At 39.7% G+C, this 18,957-nt stretch overlaps 1 protein-coding gene across 3 annotated transcripts in view; it reads right to left on the bottom strand.

The window, feature by feature from the left end:
• Nucleotides 1-14,369, bottom strand: part of LOC144957331 (5-hydroxymethyl-dUMP N-hydrolase-like) — a 22,927-nt gene extending 8,558 nt beyond the window's left edge. The window contains exons 1-3 of one of the 3 annotated variants that reach the window (XM_078888482.1): nt 14,216-14,307; nt 13,321-13,367; nt 2,034-2,207 (exon numbers count right to left, since the gene is read on the bottom strand). In XM_078888482.1, coding sequence (XP_078744608.1) covers nt 2,034-2,193 — 160 coding nt within the window. In that variant the 5' untranslated portion in view covers nt 2,194-2,207; nt 13,321-13,367; nt 14,216-14,307. Of the gene's footprint in view, nt 1-2,033; nt 2,208-13,320; nt 13,368-14,215 lie in introns of all 3 variants that reach the window. The other 2 variants (XM_078888483.1, XM_078888481.1) reach the window with 2 other exon arrangements.
• Between the last annotated feature and the right edge of the window lie 4,588 nt (nt 14,370-18,957).

Raw genomic sequence — 18,957 nt, forward strand, 5'->3', positions numbered from 1 at the left:
CAGGCTATATATGTATAAGTTAACGATGGCTAACGTTCTAGTGTCAGGCTATATATGTATAAGTTAACGATGGCTAACGTTCTAGTGTCAGGCTATATATGTATAAGTTAACGATGGCTAACGTTCTAGTGTCAGGCTATATATGTATAAGTTAACGATGGCTAACGTTGTAGTGTCAGGCTATATATGTATAAGTTAACGATGGCTAACGTTCTAGTGTCAGGCTATATATGTATAAGTTAACGATGGCTAACGTTCTAGTGTCAGGCTATATATGTATAAGTTAACGATGGCTAACGTTCTAGTGTCAGGCTATATATGTATAAGTTAACGATGGCTAACGTTCTAGTGTCAGGCTATATATGTATAAGTTAACGATGGCTAACGTTGTAGTGTCAGGCTATATATGTATAAGTTAACGATGGCTAACGTTCTAGTGTCAGGCTATATATGTATAAGTTAACGATGGCTAACGTTCTAGTGTCAGGCTATATATGTATAAGTTAACGATGGCTAACGTTCTAGTGTCAGGCTATATATGTATAAGTTAACGATGGCTAACGTTCTAGTGTCAGGCTATATACGGTAAAATTACTTTAAACCGAAAGAAGCTAAACCGAAAAATACCTTAAACCGAAAAGAATTTAATAAATTGTACTAGTTTCTTCATTATCTTTGTACTAATTCTTACGATGAACCGAAATACTTCTAAGAAGGACTTTCTTTAAACCGAAACAACTTGAGAGTACCTTCCCTTTTTCTCTTTCTATTTTTCTCCGAAAATTCGGGAAGGTGGCCACACGTAATAATGCCCGGCGATATTAAAACAAAGAGCGTAAGTATATGATGAGGGTGATGGGTGGGGGGGGGGGGGGGGGGGGGTAGGCAAACACTTAAATCACTGGCCTTGGGTTTGGCCCGCACCACTATCGAAGACTGGAAAAGGAAGACAACGGGTGACTGGCAGGTGAAAAATGAGGAAAGAGGGGGAGTTGGGGTGTAGAATCACGCAAGCGAGATGTTCTCGCTCGTGTGTTGATACTTTGGAACTGACTGGATTTTCAACATGACAATAAGGAGGGGGGTGGTAGACAACTTACCATTGACATGCCATTTCATTTCCACTTTGATTAAATGTGTGTGTGAAAGGGGGGGGGGTTCTATGTAATGTAATTAGGCATTTGAACCTAATGGCTTTTCAACAAAAGAGGGGTGTGTAGTAGACAACTTAGCATTGACACGCCTTTTCATTTCCATTTCACTTCACCTCTGAGTCGCTGCGCATCATTCATTATCATTTATCGCACAAGAACTTTCGATCTTATTTTAGCTTTACATTTTACTAAAAGAAAGCACTATGCTTAAACATTGGAGTTTAAAATCATAATACTATGTGAAGTCGATGAAAAAAAAGGTTGATCAAGACGGAGATATGTAAAATACGCGGCATCCCAAACTTAACTCTTTCAACAATTTTGAATTGAAAACGAAAACCCCCAAAAATATTTTTTAAAAACACCAAAAAAAAAAATAAATTATAATAATAAAATTGAAAAATAATAATTTTTAAAATGGTTACGAAGACGGCATTTATTCAACTACTACATTTAAGGGGAAACCCATGATCATACGATTAAATGAGCAAATTTCTTAAATAGTTACTACCCTTGAAAAACATCGAAAAACGGGAACTTGCTTTAAACCAAAATGTCTTTAAACCGAAATGGTTTAGAAGGTCCCCAAAATTTCGGTTTAAAGTAATTCTACTGTATGTATAAGTTAACGATGGCTAACGTTCTAGTGTCAGGCTATATATGTATAAGTTAACGATGGCTAACGTTCTAGTGTCAGGCTATATATGTATAAGTTAACGATGGCTAACGTTCTAGTGTCAGGCTATATATGTATAAGTTAACGATGGCTAACGTTCTAGTGTCAGGCTATATATGTATAAGTTAACGATGGCTAACGTTGTAGTGTCAGGCTATATATGTATAAGTTAACGATGGCTATGGTGTGAGTCGCCTACTTACTACCTTCACTGTCTTCTGTGAAGTTGATGTCCCACATGAATTCATTCAAAACTTCTCCATATTTAGATTTGAGTTCCTTAACGATTTTCCTATAGTGACGGGTGTCGGAATCATCGGGTCCTGCACGAATACTGCCAGCAAAATAAATTGTTGAATCCATACTAGTGATAACTTCTGAAACAATGAAGGTTTTTAAAGACATTAACATGGATTTAGGCCAACGTGTACTTATCTGCAGGTCTAATAACCCAATTCCTTATGGGCTCATTGTTGTAATGGAAATCTCAAACGTAAAAAAAAAATGACACAAAATATTGTCCTTTACAACAATGTTAAACGAGGCCCATAAGGATGTTCGGATGTCAGACCTGTATATGACCTGTATGTTGAACCGTGACATGCAAAGCACGCACTAACACACATACACACACACACACACACACACACACACACACACACACAATAGATCACCCATTCAAACACATAATCATAATAAGTTAACAATGCATGATATTTACTTACACGATTGAAAGCCATGTCAACAGCAATGCAAACAAGTATGATTCATCATATTAACAATCTCCCTTCGTATATAATTCCCTGTCTACTAACACTAACACCTTGAACTTGAACAAACAACCCTAAAGAATGGGTGAAAGTGAAAGTTCGCTGGCATATGCCGGAAATTCCGGGGTTTTTAGTAAATGTAATAATAATTTTGACTCTTCTATCGGCTTTATCATTATAGCACCACCGGAACGTTAACTTTTTATACCACTGTACTAGTCCTGTGAAGACTGTTGAACACATGTGTCACTTTTCTTTCATACATTTGATCTGTTTACACAGTTGAGTCACATTTTGTACTATATTTATCTTTTCAGTTGATTATTAAACGCTGGTTTCCACTAAAATCTTTCACACCAATTTTGAAGCTTTGCATTGAATTATGCATATATATATATAAGCTTATTTTATACTTCAAATGGTCTCAGATCTTATTTAAACTTCTAACATACAACTTGTCAAGTGAAAATAAAATAGAACCAACATCTTTGACAAGAAGCCTTCAATCAAGGAATGTATTGCCAATAAACATAAACATAAACTTTATAATACAACTGAAAATACTTCATTTTGACTGTTTAAATTTATATTTTTTTCTTTAATATTTTTCATGAGTCTAAATTTTAAATTATCATTATTTAATGGGGAGCTGTAAGAACGCTGTAAAAAAAAAATTTAATGCACTAAGACATTATTAAACTTGTATATGACATAGGTTGGTATGTATTTCCCATATTTAAGCCAAAAGTAGTAGTTGTAGTTGTAGTAGTAGTAGTAGTAGACACCAATGCTACAACTACAACTACAACCACCATCAAGCATTGACACTGCCACAACCACTACCACCACATCATTATCCTGTAATCTGCATTTTTTGCTGCCGCAAATATCAGGGCGATCCGCAAATTTTGGCAAATTTCCCAAAATTGGCAAATCGCTTGGCAAATTTTGAGAAAAAAAAGAAGCGAAAACAAAATAACGGAAAAAAAGTGCGAAACTTGAGAAATGTTGCAGTTGCAGCTTTGCCTGGGCCCAAACCAAGGGAAGCTACTCTCTACGGATAATGATCCTTTAAAATCTTTGTAACAACGCTATTCATAATGTAGCCTCCTCAAATGTAATAAATTGTCTTTTATATCTTTTTTCTGTATCGTTTGTTAATTTTTACTGAAACGCTTAGTTCTTCTCTGCAAATTTTTGGGCAAATTTTGGTCTTTTTGGCAAATTTCTTGGCAAATTTTGAGGATTTTTGGGGCAAATTTTGGCAAATTTTTGGTCCCAATTTGGCAAAAAATGCAGATGACAGATTATCACCACGACCAGTAGAGCATGATGATACAAAAACCTATACATACCAACACTAGCATCTAAACAAGTACAAGGTTGGGGTCTCTTTCTTTGGGGTGTTTCGTATCGGAATAGCCCTTGGTATTGCAATTTCTGGGCCTTTGACTATACAAATTTAAAGTGATGGCTTATCTTGGTGGTGTCACCATAAACCGGGCAATACTGTACTGTAATCACTAGAGATTGCTTCGAATGAGTGTTTAAAAGACGAAGATCATTTTGCTATGGGTTTGGTGTTAGCTTTTATATAAATTTTGTTTTCGATCATGCAGACTAGATACTTTTTTCTCTTCTTTCTTTATTTTTCTTCATTTCTTTTTTTTTTTCTTTTCTAAAAAACAAACAAACCACTTTTAGGATCATAGAATTAAATACACTTTTCACTCTGGAAAAGTTGGCACTCAACCAGTGAGTCGCAGATCGCCAAAAAAAATAAAAAATTAGAACCTTTTTCATGCAAACTGGCTTGTGGGGGAGCTTGAGGCATATCGAGGGCAAGGGTGTAAATCCCGGTTGACCGTCACGAGACCATCCCGGGTGTCGAGCCTGAGCTGCTCCCCCGATATGTGACTAATGGAGATCCAACCCGGTGTTCGAAAGGCTTCGGCCATCGCGGACTCCACATTGTTATGTTCTTAATACAGTCGACTACGCTTGTAGCGATGTCGTCGGGGGACCAGAAAAAAGATCGCTACATCCGATGTTCGCTACAGCCGTTGGAAGAGAATTCAAGGGAAATAATTCCGACTATTCAACTTCGTTGTAGAGTTAATATATTGAGTTACTGCCCTTATCTTGACAAAAATTCACCGTGACCACTGTAGACAAATATAATATATTAGGTTTTTTTTGTGTTTTGTTTTGTTTTGTTTTGTTTTTTTTGTTGTTTTTTTTATGTGCTTTTTTTTGTATTTAATAAAAAAATTCTTTATTACATTTTTTATTAATTTATGCAAATAAACGGAACGATATCTGTATGTGAAACCCCATGCCAGGATGGTGCCACATTTGAGACATCATTATTAACACTGCACACGAACAAGACAAGGGGACAAACACACATATCTTTCTATTTGGCCTTAAAGAATCTGACAATACACACGTACTGGCTTGTTTCTTTCTTTTTTCCTTCTGTTTACTGAGGGTTTGGCGAACAGTTGCCAAACTGTCATCTGGTATGCCCTTTTGGAGAAAATATGTTTCCAATTCGCCAAATGCCTCCAGCATTTCATTTTCTGTGACTATGGGCTTTTCCTCCCCCAGATCATCCTCGCTCTCTCCTGACACATGGCTATCCAGGTCCTCTTCTTTTTCTGTGCTAGTGGCAGCACTTATTTCCGATGGATCCGGTGATGTCTGGATCTCATCTTCAACTCTATGCACTTCGGTGCTGTTGGTGATGGATGTGGTGATGCCATACTCATCAAAAAGCTCCTCAAGCAGGCTACCTCTGATATTTGTTGAATCGCTGGTGTCAACTTCGTCTGTGTTATCGATTGGAGCGTTTGAATCAACAAAACCAGCTTTCTTGAAGCAGTTGTAGATGGTTGCTGGTTCCACTTTGTCCCAACTTTGCTTCATCAACTGCACAGCATCCAAAAGAGATGGCTTGAATGTCTCAAATGGATTCCCAGCATCAATGTGGTTAATCAGGCGCTTCAGGAGTGCTGCTCTATAGTGACATTTAAGGTTGTTGATAATACCCATGTCACAAGGTTGAGCCTTGGAAGTGGCGTTTGGTGGCAGGAAAAGCAGTTCAGTGGCTCTCAAGTTTATTCCTCTTGGGTGAGCTGCACAGTTATCCACCACTAGGAGTACTTTCCGTTGCTCAAAAAGCATTTTTCTGTCAAACTCCTCTAGCCATTCTGTAAAAATGTGTCCTGTCATCCATGCTTTGGAGTTGGAGTCATACCGAACAGTAAGCTTTCGTATCCCTTTAAAACAACGGGGTGTTTTAAATTTTCCGATGACAAAAAGAGGCCATTTACAACTGCCATCCATGTTAGCACAACAGAGCATTGTCATGCGGTCCTTAGCCGTCTTTGTCCCGTGGCAAGCTTGTCCCTTGAAGTCCATGGTCTTATCCGGTAAGAGACGCCAAAACAAGTCCGTTTCGTCGGCGTTGAAAATATCGCAAGGGCGATATTTTTCAAGTGTTTTCACCAAAACATCCGATTTCCAACGGACTGGCTCTCCCCACACACATTCTTGAAGACGATGTTGTTTCTTTTCTTGAACCTCGACAACCAGCCATCGTTACACTCCCAGTCATGTTTCCCAAGATCAGCTGCAATGGATGTCGCTTTCACTTTCATGAGGGGGCCAGTCACTGGAACATTGTTTCCTCTCATCAAACAAAACCACTGCAATAATGCAGCCTAAACATCGTCATGAATGGCGCGACGGGCCCTTTTCTGCTCGGTGCCAACTTCTCCACTGTAGAACTCTCCCTTGTAGCGCTCTTTCAATTTCATTATTTCCGATACGGTGTTTGCCGACACTCCAAACTCAGATGCAGCATTCTTTTGTTTTTTTTTTCCGTTCTCAATTGCACCAATCAGTTCTATTTTTCTCTTCAAAGAAAGCACAACGCGTTTTCCTCCTGTCGCCATTGTAGTTAGTGCCGCACGGGTTTTGGTTATCGAGAACAGTAACACCAGGAACATAGCTCAACCAGGAACTAGTACCAGGAACCTCCACCAGGAACAAGTTCCTGGTCATGTTACTGTTACTGTGTGTGTATGTGTGTGCGTGTGTGTGTATTGTGTGTGTATATGTGTGTGTGTAGAGAGAGAGAGAGAGAGAGAGAGAGAGAGAGAGAGAGAGAGAGAGAGCGCGCAAACCAGCCTACGTCCCTCCCTCCAGTCTGAACCTTTCGTCTGTCTGTGGTTGGTACCATAAACACGAGTACGCAACCTCTCGTCTGTCTGTGGTTGGTACCACGTCGTACCCGTGTCATCTATGCGCCGTACTACTTAGGACATGACTGATACGAAACTCTCTTCGACCGGAACAATCGCACCAGGAACAGGTTCCGTACCAGGAACAACGCCACCAGGAACACAATCGTACCAGGAACATGAACATGTTCCGAATGCCCGCCGCTAGTTGTAGTTGTAGTCTGTGGTTGAGACAACACACTTAATACACTGTACACAAGACTACAACACACGCGAGACAGCACACAAAAGGCACTTGGCGAAGTGAGAGAGGTAGCCTATATTATATCCAGTGAAAGAGTAGAGTGAGAGTGAGAGTTCGTTTCGCTCTACTCTGAGGCAACACGCAAGACAAGCATCACATACAGTAGAGAAAAATCCCGCTGTAGGCAAGTTCCCGCTATAGGATAGCAGGGGAAAATGTCCCAAAAACATGATTACCTCCCTTGAATGTCAATAAAACTGACGTGACCCATGAGCCTTGAAATTGAAATGGACTATCTTTGGTTTAGTGTTTGTTTTGTTGTTTGTTTGTTTTTGTTTGTTTTCTTTTTTTGTTTGTTTATTTGGGGGGGGGGGGTGTTTTGTTGTTTTTTTTTGTTTTGTTTTGTTGTTTTGTTGGGTTTTGTTTGTTTGTTTTTGTTTTTTTTTTTTTTTTTTTTTTGGGGGGGGGGGGGGTTGTGTGTGTGTGTTTTTTTTGTTGGGTTTTATTTTATTTTTTTTTTTGGGGGGGGGGGGGGGGGGTTGGATTTAGGCAGGAAGGACTACGATACGAACGATGAGCAGCAACAATTGCAATGCATGAAGAATGGCACAATAGTAATAATAGAGCTGATCTGGATTAAAATGTACACACCACCGCGTGCACACAAGCCTCTTCTCTCTAATTACTAATTGGATTCAGTAGTCTGATGTCACGCCGCCTGTCAACGGCGGCCATCTTGGTTCTAAACAAAGAAAATCATTTCTTTTTATTATTCGTGCTGGCTCGAACTTTTCATGTCTTGTGATCAGAATGTGTAAAAGTCAAAACATGATCAAATTTATGTGTTTTTTTCCTCTGGATTCGCTTTCATGCTTGCCGGGGAAATATTTCATACGTCCGCCATTGTTCCGATAGTTTAGAGACAGTGTTACTAACATGCGTCATTAGGAAGGAAGTGAAGTTACGACTGTTGAAGAGTATTGGCCAAGGGCTTTACACACGGCGTCATCTTGTGCAACGCATCTCTTTTAAACTTAATTAATCATCGCAGGAATGGAGAGAGATAATTCATGCAGTATCCGAAGCCTGGACCAGGCATGGAACCTAGAAGAAGAAGAATCATCGCAGACTGACCAATCAACGCATATATATATAAAGAAATAGAGCGAGCGGCAAAAGAAGTGCGGGTAGACACGAGAGGTGGGTGTGAAGACACGAGCGAAATGGCAGACGGAGACGTGTGTGTTAGTCCTGGGTGGCGGGAGACGGGAGATAGCCCAGTCTACGCCACTCGCTGAGTCGCGGCGCGTACAGCTCGCTCAATTTAAAGAAATGTATGTACATAGATAGAAATAAGACAAATTTCGGGCAAAAAACGCACCACTAACAACAATAACTGTATTAAAGACAAGAATGGTAAAATATTATTTGAGAAGGAGGATATAAAGGAAAGATGGTGTCAATACATTGGCGAGTTATTTGATGATGACAGGCACCAAATACCTTTGCCAAGCAACACTGAAGGTCCTCCAATACTCGCATGTGAGATAGAAAATGCATTGAAAAAATATGAAAGATGGCAAGGCTGAGGGTGAAGATGGCATTGTAACAGAAATGCTAAAAATTTTGAAAGAATTCTCAATTGTGAAACTAACAGATCTCTTTAATAGTATTTACAATACAGGCTATATTCCAGATGAAATTGCCAAATCGGTTTACATCACCCTACCGAAAAAACCAAAGGCGACAACTTGCAGTGATTTCCGCACAATAAGTCTGATGCCCCATGTAACTAAATTATTATTGAAGATCATCCTAGAAAGAATCAGGTCTACCATCGATAATGAAGTTGGCGATGTACAGTTTGGCTTTAGAAAAAATAATGGGACAAGAGAAGCAATTTTCTGTTTAAATAATATCACACAAAAATACCTTGATCATCAAAAAGAAATCTATGCATGCTTTATCGATAACGCAAAAGCATTTGACAGGGTACAGCATGGAGAATTAATGACATGTCTGGAAAAGGCAGGCATTGATGGCAAAAATATACGGCTAATCACCAATCTATATTGGCATCAAAAGCAGCCATCAGGATTCAGGGCGATCTGTCACCTTTCACGCCAATTAAAAGAGGAGTTCGTCAAGGGTGTATCCTCTCTCCATATCTATTTAACCTGTACACAGAGTTTATCTTCCGTAAAACCGAGCACATTCCAGGTATTGTTATTGGAGGTAGGAGGATAAATAATCTGAGATATGCAGATGATACAGTATTGTTGGCATCGAACGAGACAAATCTACAGATCCTTGCAAATCAAGTAAACCTGAACAGTACAGCAAAGGGTCTAGAGATGAATGTTCAAAAGACGAAGGTAATGGTCATGTCAAAGAAGCCTGAAAAAAGCGCAAAAATCCAAATTAATAATCAAAACATCGAACAAGTAGATTCTTTTAAATATCTTGGACAGACAATGACCAACAACGGAAAGAATGAGCTGGAAGTGAAAAACAGGATTGCTATAGCTAAGTCGAGGTTCAGTCAACTGAATAACATTTTAACTTCGCAACAAACGCAGATGAAAACGAGAATAAGAATACTCAAATGTTATGTCCACTCAACACTTCTCTACGGCTCAGAAACATGGACCTTGAACAAACAAATAGAGAAAAGAATTGAGGCCTTTGAAATGTGGACTTTCCGTCGCCTTGGAAAAATCAGTTGGAAAGAAAAGAAAACAAATCAAGAAGTCTGTGACATCCTTGATATCAGACCGACCCTAATGAAAGTAATAAAAACAAGAAAACTTAAGTATTTTGGACACCTAAGACGCCATCAGACTGTCAACAAGGACATTCTTGAGGGTAGAGTTGAGGGGAAAAGAGGAAGAGGCAGGCCAGCAAGAACTTGGATAGATGATGTGAGAACATGGACAGGATTGTCGGCAGCCGAATGCAGTCAGCAAGCTGTCAACAGGGAAGATTGGCGTGTCATTTCAAGTCGACCTCAACCCATGAGATGACACTGGACGAAGAAGATGTACATAGATAGTTTTATTCAACTCATAGAATTAAACGAATGAGAATACGTACGAAGCCTAAAAAAGTGTCCACCAATTAAAGCATTCAGCGCCATTTTATTGTTGGCTGAGAATGTAGTCATTACCATTCATTCGGTCTCTATGTCAACATAACGACACAAGAAAAACAACAAACAATATCAAAATCCACAATAAAATGTTTCAGAACTGTTGCGTATATTTATGGCACAATGAAGCTGTCAAAAAATGAAGTTAGAGAATGTGTGTAATCATGTATTATAATAACCTGTAATGTGTTTTCCAACCACCACATCATCTACTACTACAACCACCACCACAATATCATCACTAACACTACTACTACAACCACCAGCCCCACATCATTATCACTACCACTACTACTACACCACCACCAGCACATCATCATCACTACCACTACTACTACAATCACCACAACCACATCGTCATCACTACCACTACTACTGCAACCACCACCACCATATCATCATCATTACCACTACTACCACAACCACCACCACCACTACTACTACAACCACCACCACATCATCACTACCTCAACTACTACAACCACCACCACAATAGCATCACTACCACTACTACCACAACCACCAGCACCACATCATTATCACTACCACTACTGCACCACCACCAGCACATAATCATCACTGCCACTACTACTCCAACCACCACAACCACATCGTCATCACGACCACTACTATACTACTACAACCACCACCATATCATTACCATTACCACTACTACTACAACCACCACTATCACCATATCATTACCATTACCACTACTACTACAACCACCACAACCACATCATCATCACTACCACTACTACTACAACCACCACCACATCATCATCACTATAACTACTACTACAACTACAACCACCACCACATTATCATCACTACCACTACTCCTACTGCAACCACCACCACCATATCATCATCATTGAAATATTTTTTCTTTTTAAATTGAGCTTTATATAGTGCAATATCTACTAAATGTGCTCAAAGCGCTTTACAAGGGGTCCCTGGTCAACATTTAACATGTAGGACGGGACATGACGCCTGTTAGGCGATATTACAATTTTTAGGACAAAGACAACTCTGTTAACGGCCAGGTACTCATTTTACACCTGAGTACGGTGAGAGAATGTGAGTAAAGAACCTTTTCCAAGGACTCAACAATGCGCCGAGCGCGAGGCTCGAACCCAGGACCTTCCGATCCGAAAGCGAGTGTCATACTACTAGACCACATAGCCGCATCATTACCACTACTACTACAACACCACCACCACATCATCATCACGACCACTACTACTACAACCACCACCACCACCATATCATTGCCATTACCACTACTACTACAACTACAACTACCACCACATCATCATCACTACCACTACTACTACAACTACAATCATCACCACCACCACACCATCATCACTATTACTACTTCAACTACAACCACCACCAACACCACATCACCTCACTAACACCAGTACTACAATCACTACCATTAGGTTTTGGAGCTTTACTTCATTTGAAATAAGGAAACTTCGGAATTGTATTTGGCATTGTGTTTATATATCATAATTTAATTCTAATCAGTTATCTATTTAGAACTAGATACTATACAATATGTATGCCAAATACCACCCCAATTCCCCTTTCTTGTGTGCGGGAATTCCTCTTTCGGCATTGAAATTGAGTGTGAGAGAGTCATCACTACACACATAAACAACAGAAACAATTTAAAAACATGACTATGACACGCAACCACTCACACACGAGGCTATACTATTTATCCAGGACAAGACAAACAATAGCTTGACTCTCGCTACACTTCGCATTGATGTTTGTCGTCTCACGAGTTCAACTCTCGGTCGACCTGTCAATATTCCTTTTTGCCTCGGACGTAAGCATTAATAGAATGTTGTGTGGTTTTGACCTTGAAGAAAACCTTAAGAAGTCACATTTATATCATTTTAGAGAGATCGTTTTGAATAATTTTGAGTTAAACGAGCGAGCAGCAACTTGTTTTCATGAACGGCCGATCAGCGCTTGTTTACTATAGTAACGCGATTCCCAGCCAACGACTCAATGGCGGATATTTTTCTCATCGAGGCCGCTGGTTGGTTAGCCAATAAGAGCACCGTACGGTTTCCATTGGGTAAATTCCTTGGGTAAACTCCGGATATAGTCGGTCTTAGGGTTGAGTGAGCTAAGCTTAATAGCCAATATTCTCAACACAAACATAGGCTACAACCAAGGATTACTATATAGTTGTCCTTGGCTACAACTACAACACAGAAACAATTGAGACATTGAGTATGCTCCGGTATTTGGGGTGAATTTTTAATTCAGAAAAGCAGGCCCTTATGTTGATAACAATATTCGTCACTGCCTCATATTCAAGTACTCAATCACACCTGAGTCTAGTGCGGTTATGTGTGTAAATAAAAAACTTGAGCTTTTATATAGCGCAATATCCACTAAACGTGCTCAAAGCGCTTTACAAGGGGTCCCTAACCAACAGCAGCACTTAACATGTAGAACGAGACATGACGCCTGTTAGGCGATATTATTACAATTTCTTTTTCGGACAGAGACAACGCTGTTGACGGCCAGGTACTCATTTTACATCTGAGTATGATGAGAGAATGTCAGTAAAGAGCCTTTTCCAAGGAATCAACTATGCGCCAAACGAGGTTCGAACCCAGGAGCTTCCTATCCGAAAGCGAGTGTCATACCACAAGACCACCTAGCCGCACAATGCCTTTCACTTTTCACATCCGCACATCGTCGAGACCTGAGATTGCCACTGACGATAATAATAATATTACCATTTTCCCCACAAAAAACAACTCTATTAACGGTCAAGTACTCATTTTACACCTGAGTACGTTGAGAGAATGTGGGTAAAGTAAAGAGTCTTTTACAGCGAGTCGGCTAAGCGCCGCTAGCTCAGGGCGAGGCTCAAACCCAGGACCATCCAATCGGAAAGCGAGTGTCATACCACAAGATCAAGACTACATAGCCGCACAAAAGTCGTAATGAAATAGATAAGGAAAATACAGCTTAAACACCATTTAGAGCAGACTGGTCACATAATTATATGTGTATTGATGCAATGCGTTTAGGTAAATTACTCACAACATCCGCCAGCAAAAAAAACTGTGTGTAACCTTGAACATTTTTGTCTGAAATTATAATAATTAATTTAGTGAGAACTAATCACCAAGATGGGCTCTCTACTCTAAAAGCAATAACAAACAGCTGAGTGACGTTAAGTTGTGCGGCTATGAGGTCTCGCTTTCGGACCGGAAGATCCTGGGTTCAAGCCTCGCTCGGCGCTTAGTCGAGCCCTTGGAAAAGGCTCTTTACTCACTTTCTCTCGCCGTACTCATGTGTAAACTGAGTACCTAGCCGTTAACAGCGTTGTCTCTGTCCGGAAAAAAATTGTAATATCGCCTAACAGGCGTCATGTCCAGTCCTACATGTTAAGTGTTGCTGTTGGCCAGGGATCCTTTGTAAAGCGCTTTGGGCACGTTTAGTGGATATTGCGCTATATAAATGCTCTATTAAAAATTTCGTTCCCTCCGACATGAGGCCATTTTGAGAAGAATGATGATATAGATAGTATGCGCTTGGCTAAGGAGCTCACAACATTGCCATCCGGAAGTATAACGGACCAACACACAAACTCTGTGTAACCATGAACTCTTATAGTCTGGTTAATACAGTTTAGTGAGAACAACTCAGAAACGCGGATGGCAAAAACAATAACAAAGGCCTGAGTGACGTCATCTTCGAACTATCTATACAGTTCAGTGAGCATTACTCATAAACGCGGATGGCAAAAAACAATAACAAAGACCTGATTGACGTCATCTTCGAACTATCTATAGTCAGGTTAATAATACAGTTTAGTGAGAATTACTCATAAACGCGGATGGCAAAAAACAATAACAAAGACCTGAGTGACGTCAAATTCGACTATCTATAAGCTATAAACTATACTATAAGCTATATTTATTTTTATACTCACGTTCAAGGAAATAGACGGTGTTGACTCTATGCGATCTCAACAAGCTGCCAAAGCTGTGTAGACCAGGAGGGTGAAGAGAAAGATATGAACACGGAGGGAACACTTAAATACATTTTATAACGGGATACTTTATCCATGAGTCGATCACGTGATTCTCGTTACACAGCTTGATTGAGATTGCCAGATTGTTTGTTTGATTAGTTTCCAAATAAAGTTATGGGAGTCCTCGATAGCTCAGTTGGTAGAGCACTCGCTTCACACGCAAAGGGACAAAGATCGATCCTGTGGACAGTCGATATATTTTTGGTTTTTTTTTTTTTTTTGGGGGGGGGGGGGGGCGTTGGGTTTTTTTGTTGTTGTTGTTTGTTTTGTTTTTTTGTTTTTTTTTTTTTTTTTTGTTTTTTTTGTTTTTTGTTTTTGTTTTTTTTTTTTTGGGGGGGGGGGGGGGGGGGGGGGGGTCTGATTCCCACTGCTGTCCATCCAGCAGTTATTGGATAGTTGGAGTCTGTTAATTTTTTAATTTTTTTTTTTTTTTTGCGGAAAGTACTCTGCGATAGATTAGCGTCCTATCCACAGGATAGCAAGAAATTGCTATTGTCTGTCAGTTTCACGCTATAGAAACTGGGATTAACTCCGGCTCCATGGGCCGAATGGCTCTGATCGGAAGGTCTACTAAAATACATTAGAACGTAGGGTTTATTCCGAATAGAATGAGTAATGTTTTGTTTTGTTTTCGGGTTTTACGGCGCTTGCAACATCCGTTTTTATGAAAGCAATTAATTCCACGAATGGGTGACACTCCTTCCGGGTTAACAAAGGAGTAGGAAGTGCTCTAGTAGGAAACAGTCAGTTTTGTTTTGTAATAATCTTGTTATTGTGGTATCTTGTTATTTGGGTTGCAGGGGGTACATACAATAATGAAGCCTCTTTGTAGTTTTCTTCAAGTTACGTGTAGTTTTTAATGAGGAAGGTGTAATATAGTCGATGGAGTAAATGAGAGAGATTTGATAGGGAGGATGTATGGAGTTGTTCTGAGAGGTTTGGTGGCGAGATATTTCTTGATAATAAGGTGTAGTTTTTGTTGTTGAGAATGAGATGTGTGTAGTTCCCAGTGCCGCTATTTTGGCAGGCAGCGTGGCAGGCTTCTTGAGGTTTGGGACGAATGAAGAGGGAGTGATAGAACAAAACAAGATCTTATTTTGCGCAAGAGATATGCTGAGTTTTTCTCTCGCGCAATGCTCAGGGTCGTGATTGGTTCTAAGGAAGGGGCGACACTGTCAAATAAAGAAACAGAAATAACACACTATTAAATCTTACTATCTAATAGTTTTATTTCAATTAGGATTGCCCCCGACGTGAGTCGGGAGGCGAATGACCAATGCATGTTATATAATGGAATAGAAAATGAAGATTGGCACTCAGCCCTCAACGTAAGTCGAGTGGCGATACGGCCAATGCATGTTATATAATGGAATAGAAAATGAAGATTGGCACTCAGCCCTCAACGTAAGTCGAGTGGCGATACGGCCAATGCATGTTATATAATGGAATAGAAAATGAAGATTGGCACTCAGCCCTCAACGTAAGTCGAGTGGCGATACGGCCAATGCATGTTATATAATGGAATAGAAAATGAAGATTGGCACTCAGCCCTCAACGTAAGTCGAGTGGCGATACGGCCAATGCATGTTATATAATGGAATAGAAAATGAAGATTGGCACTCAGCCCTCAACGTAAGTCGAGTGGCGATACGGCCAATGCATGTTATATAATGGAATAGAAAATGAAGATTGGCACTCAGCCCTCAACGTAAGTCGAGTGGCGATACGGCCAATGCATGTTATATAATGGAATAGAAAATGAAGATTGGCACTCAGCCCTCAACGTAAGTCGAGTGGCGATACGGCCAATGCATGTTATATAATGGAATAGAAAATGAAGATTGGCACTCAGCCCTCAACGTAAGTCGAGTGGCGATACGGCCAATGCATGTTATATAATGGAATAGAAAATGAAGATTGGCACTCAGCCCTCAACGTAAGTCGAGTGGCGATACGGCCAATGCATGTTATATAATGGAATAGAAAATGAAGATTGGCACTCAGCCCTCAACGTAAGTCGAGTGGCGATACGGCCAATGCATGTTATATAATGGAATAGAAAATGAAGATTGGCACTCAGCCCTCAACGTAAGTCGAGTGGCGATACGGCCAATGCATGTTATATAATGGAATAGAAAATGAAGATTGGCACTCAGCCCTCAACGTAAGTCGAGTGGCGATACGGCCAATGCATGTTATATAATGGAATAGAAAATGAAGATTGGCACTCAGCCCTCAACGTAAGTCGAGTGGCGATACGGCCAATGCATGTTATATAATGGAATAGAAAATGAAGATTGGCACTCAGCCCTCAACGTAAGTCGAGTGGCGATACGGCCAATGCATGTTATATAATGGAATAGAAAATGAAGATTGGCACTCAGCCCTCAACGTAAGTCGAGTGGCGATACGGCCAATGCATGTTATATAATGGAATAGAAAATGAAGATTGGCACTCAGCCCTCAACGTGAGTCGAGTGGCGATACGGCCAATGCATGTCATATAATGGAATAGAAAATGAAGATTGGCACTCAGCCCTCAACGTAAGTCGAGTGGCGATACGGCCAATGCATGTTATATAATGGAATAGAAAATGAAGATTGGCACTCAGCCCTCAACGTAAGTCGAGTGGCGATACGGCCAATGCATGTTATATAATGGAATAGAAAATGAAGATTGGCACTCAGCCCTCAACGTAAGTCGAGTGGCGATACGGCCAATGCATGTTATATAATGGAATAGAAAATGAAGATTGGCACTCAGCCCTCAACGTGAGTCGAGTGGCGATACGGCCAATGCATGTTATATAATGGAATAGAAAATGAAGATTGGCACTCAGCCCTCAACGTAAGTCGAGTGGCGATACGGCCAATGCATGTTATATAATGGAATAGAAAATGAAGATTGGCACTCAGCCCTCAACGTAAGTCGAGTGGCGATACGGCCAATGCATGTTATATAATGGAATAGAAAATGAAGATTGGCACTCAGCCCTCAACGTAAGTCGAGTGGCGATACGGCCAATGCATGTTATATAATGGAATAGAAAATGAAGATTGGCACTCAGCCCTCAACGTAAGTCGAGTGGCGATACGGCCAATGCATGTTATATAATGGAATAGAAAATGAAGATTGGCACTCAGCCCTCAACGTAAGTCGAGTGGCGATACGGCCAATGCATGTTATATAATGGAATAGAAAATGAAGATTGGCACTCAGCCCTCAACGTGAGTCGAGTGGCGATGTGGCCAAAATTAGTAATATAATGATAATCGAATGTATCAATAAAACATGAATATTTACCAAGTGAGATAATGGCATCGAATATGCCAACATCATTAAGCATAAAAGCATAAGATATAAATCACTACCAACAATCTCAGAAGTTTGGTATAATTCTATGATGCAGGGCATCATCAGGACATTATACAGCTATAACGATTAATGACCAAGAAAGCTTGACAGACAGACCGATAACTGAGCATACAGCTAGTCAGACAATAGGTACTTATGCCTATATGTGTATCAGGTGACAGGCATATAGATAGTTGAATAGATTATTAGGTAGATTGATATGTAGCCAACTGTAATCTCATACTAAGTAATTGAAAAGGTAAATATATAAAGATGGGTACATATGTGCATAGGCAGACAGATTAGTAAGTATACAGATAGATAGGTCCGTAGGTCGGTCGGTAGATGGATGGATGGATAGATAGATAGATAGATAGATAGATAGATAGATAGATAGATAGATAGATAGATAGATAGATAGATAGATAGATAGATAGATAGATAGATACAGAGAGATATAGATGGATAGATGGAAGGGATGTGACAGTGACAGGATAACTATACCAACAACATTAGAGTAGGCCGGTATTATTTACAAATCACCAGTAATAAAGATCGTGGTAAGTTTGTAATCGTGATAAACAGATTATTGCTAGCACTCATGTAATCAATTAATTAGACTAAGTATTTTCCTCATGACAGATACAAGTTATACTGGCACGTATTCGATTTACTGTCATTACACAAAGGCATTAACAATCCACGGAAATGATATGAATAAAATAAGAAATCACGATGTCAATAATTAAAACAATAAATGCAACAGCAACAACAATAATAATAATAATAATAATAATAATAATAATAATAATAATAATAATAATAATAATAATAATAATAATAATAATAATAATAATAATAATAATAATAATAATAATGCTTATGACAATGTTAATAATAAAAGTTCAACATACCTGTCAAATAAAGAAACAGAAATAACACACTATTAAATCTTACTATCTAATAGTTTTATTTCAATTAGGATTGCCCCCGACGTGAGTCGGGAGGCGAATGACGTTGAAGCGAGGTGCGCCACTGGTTTTATCCTTTCTCCCCACTTAAGTGCGACGGCGCGCAGCATACCGCAAGACGAATAGAAGGAGACCATAACAGAAAGTGCTATTTAAAAAAATACAAGAAGTATGAAACCATCATACTACAGTTTGTTTTTGTTTTTAAGGGTTTTACGGCGCTTGCAACACACTGAGGTCATATCAGCGCCAGTTTAAAAAGGACGAAAATGGGATAGTAAAAAGTTCTACAATTACAATTAAAACATCCAAGA

The sequence above is a fragment of the Berghia stephanieae genome, chromosome 11 (genome assembly GCF_034508935.2).
Source record: "Berghia stephanieae isolate SIO BIC M18660-M18661 chromosome 11, UCSD_Bste_1.3, whole genome shotgun sequence".
Classification (NCBI taxonomy): Eukaryota; Metazoa; Mollusca; class Gastropoda; order Nudibranchia; family Aeolidiidae; genus Berghia; species Berghia stephanieae.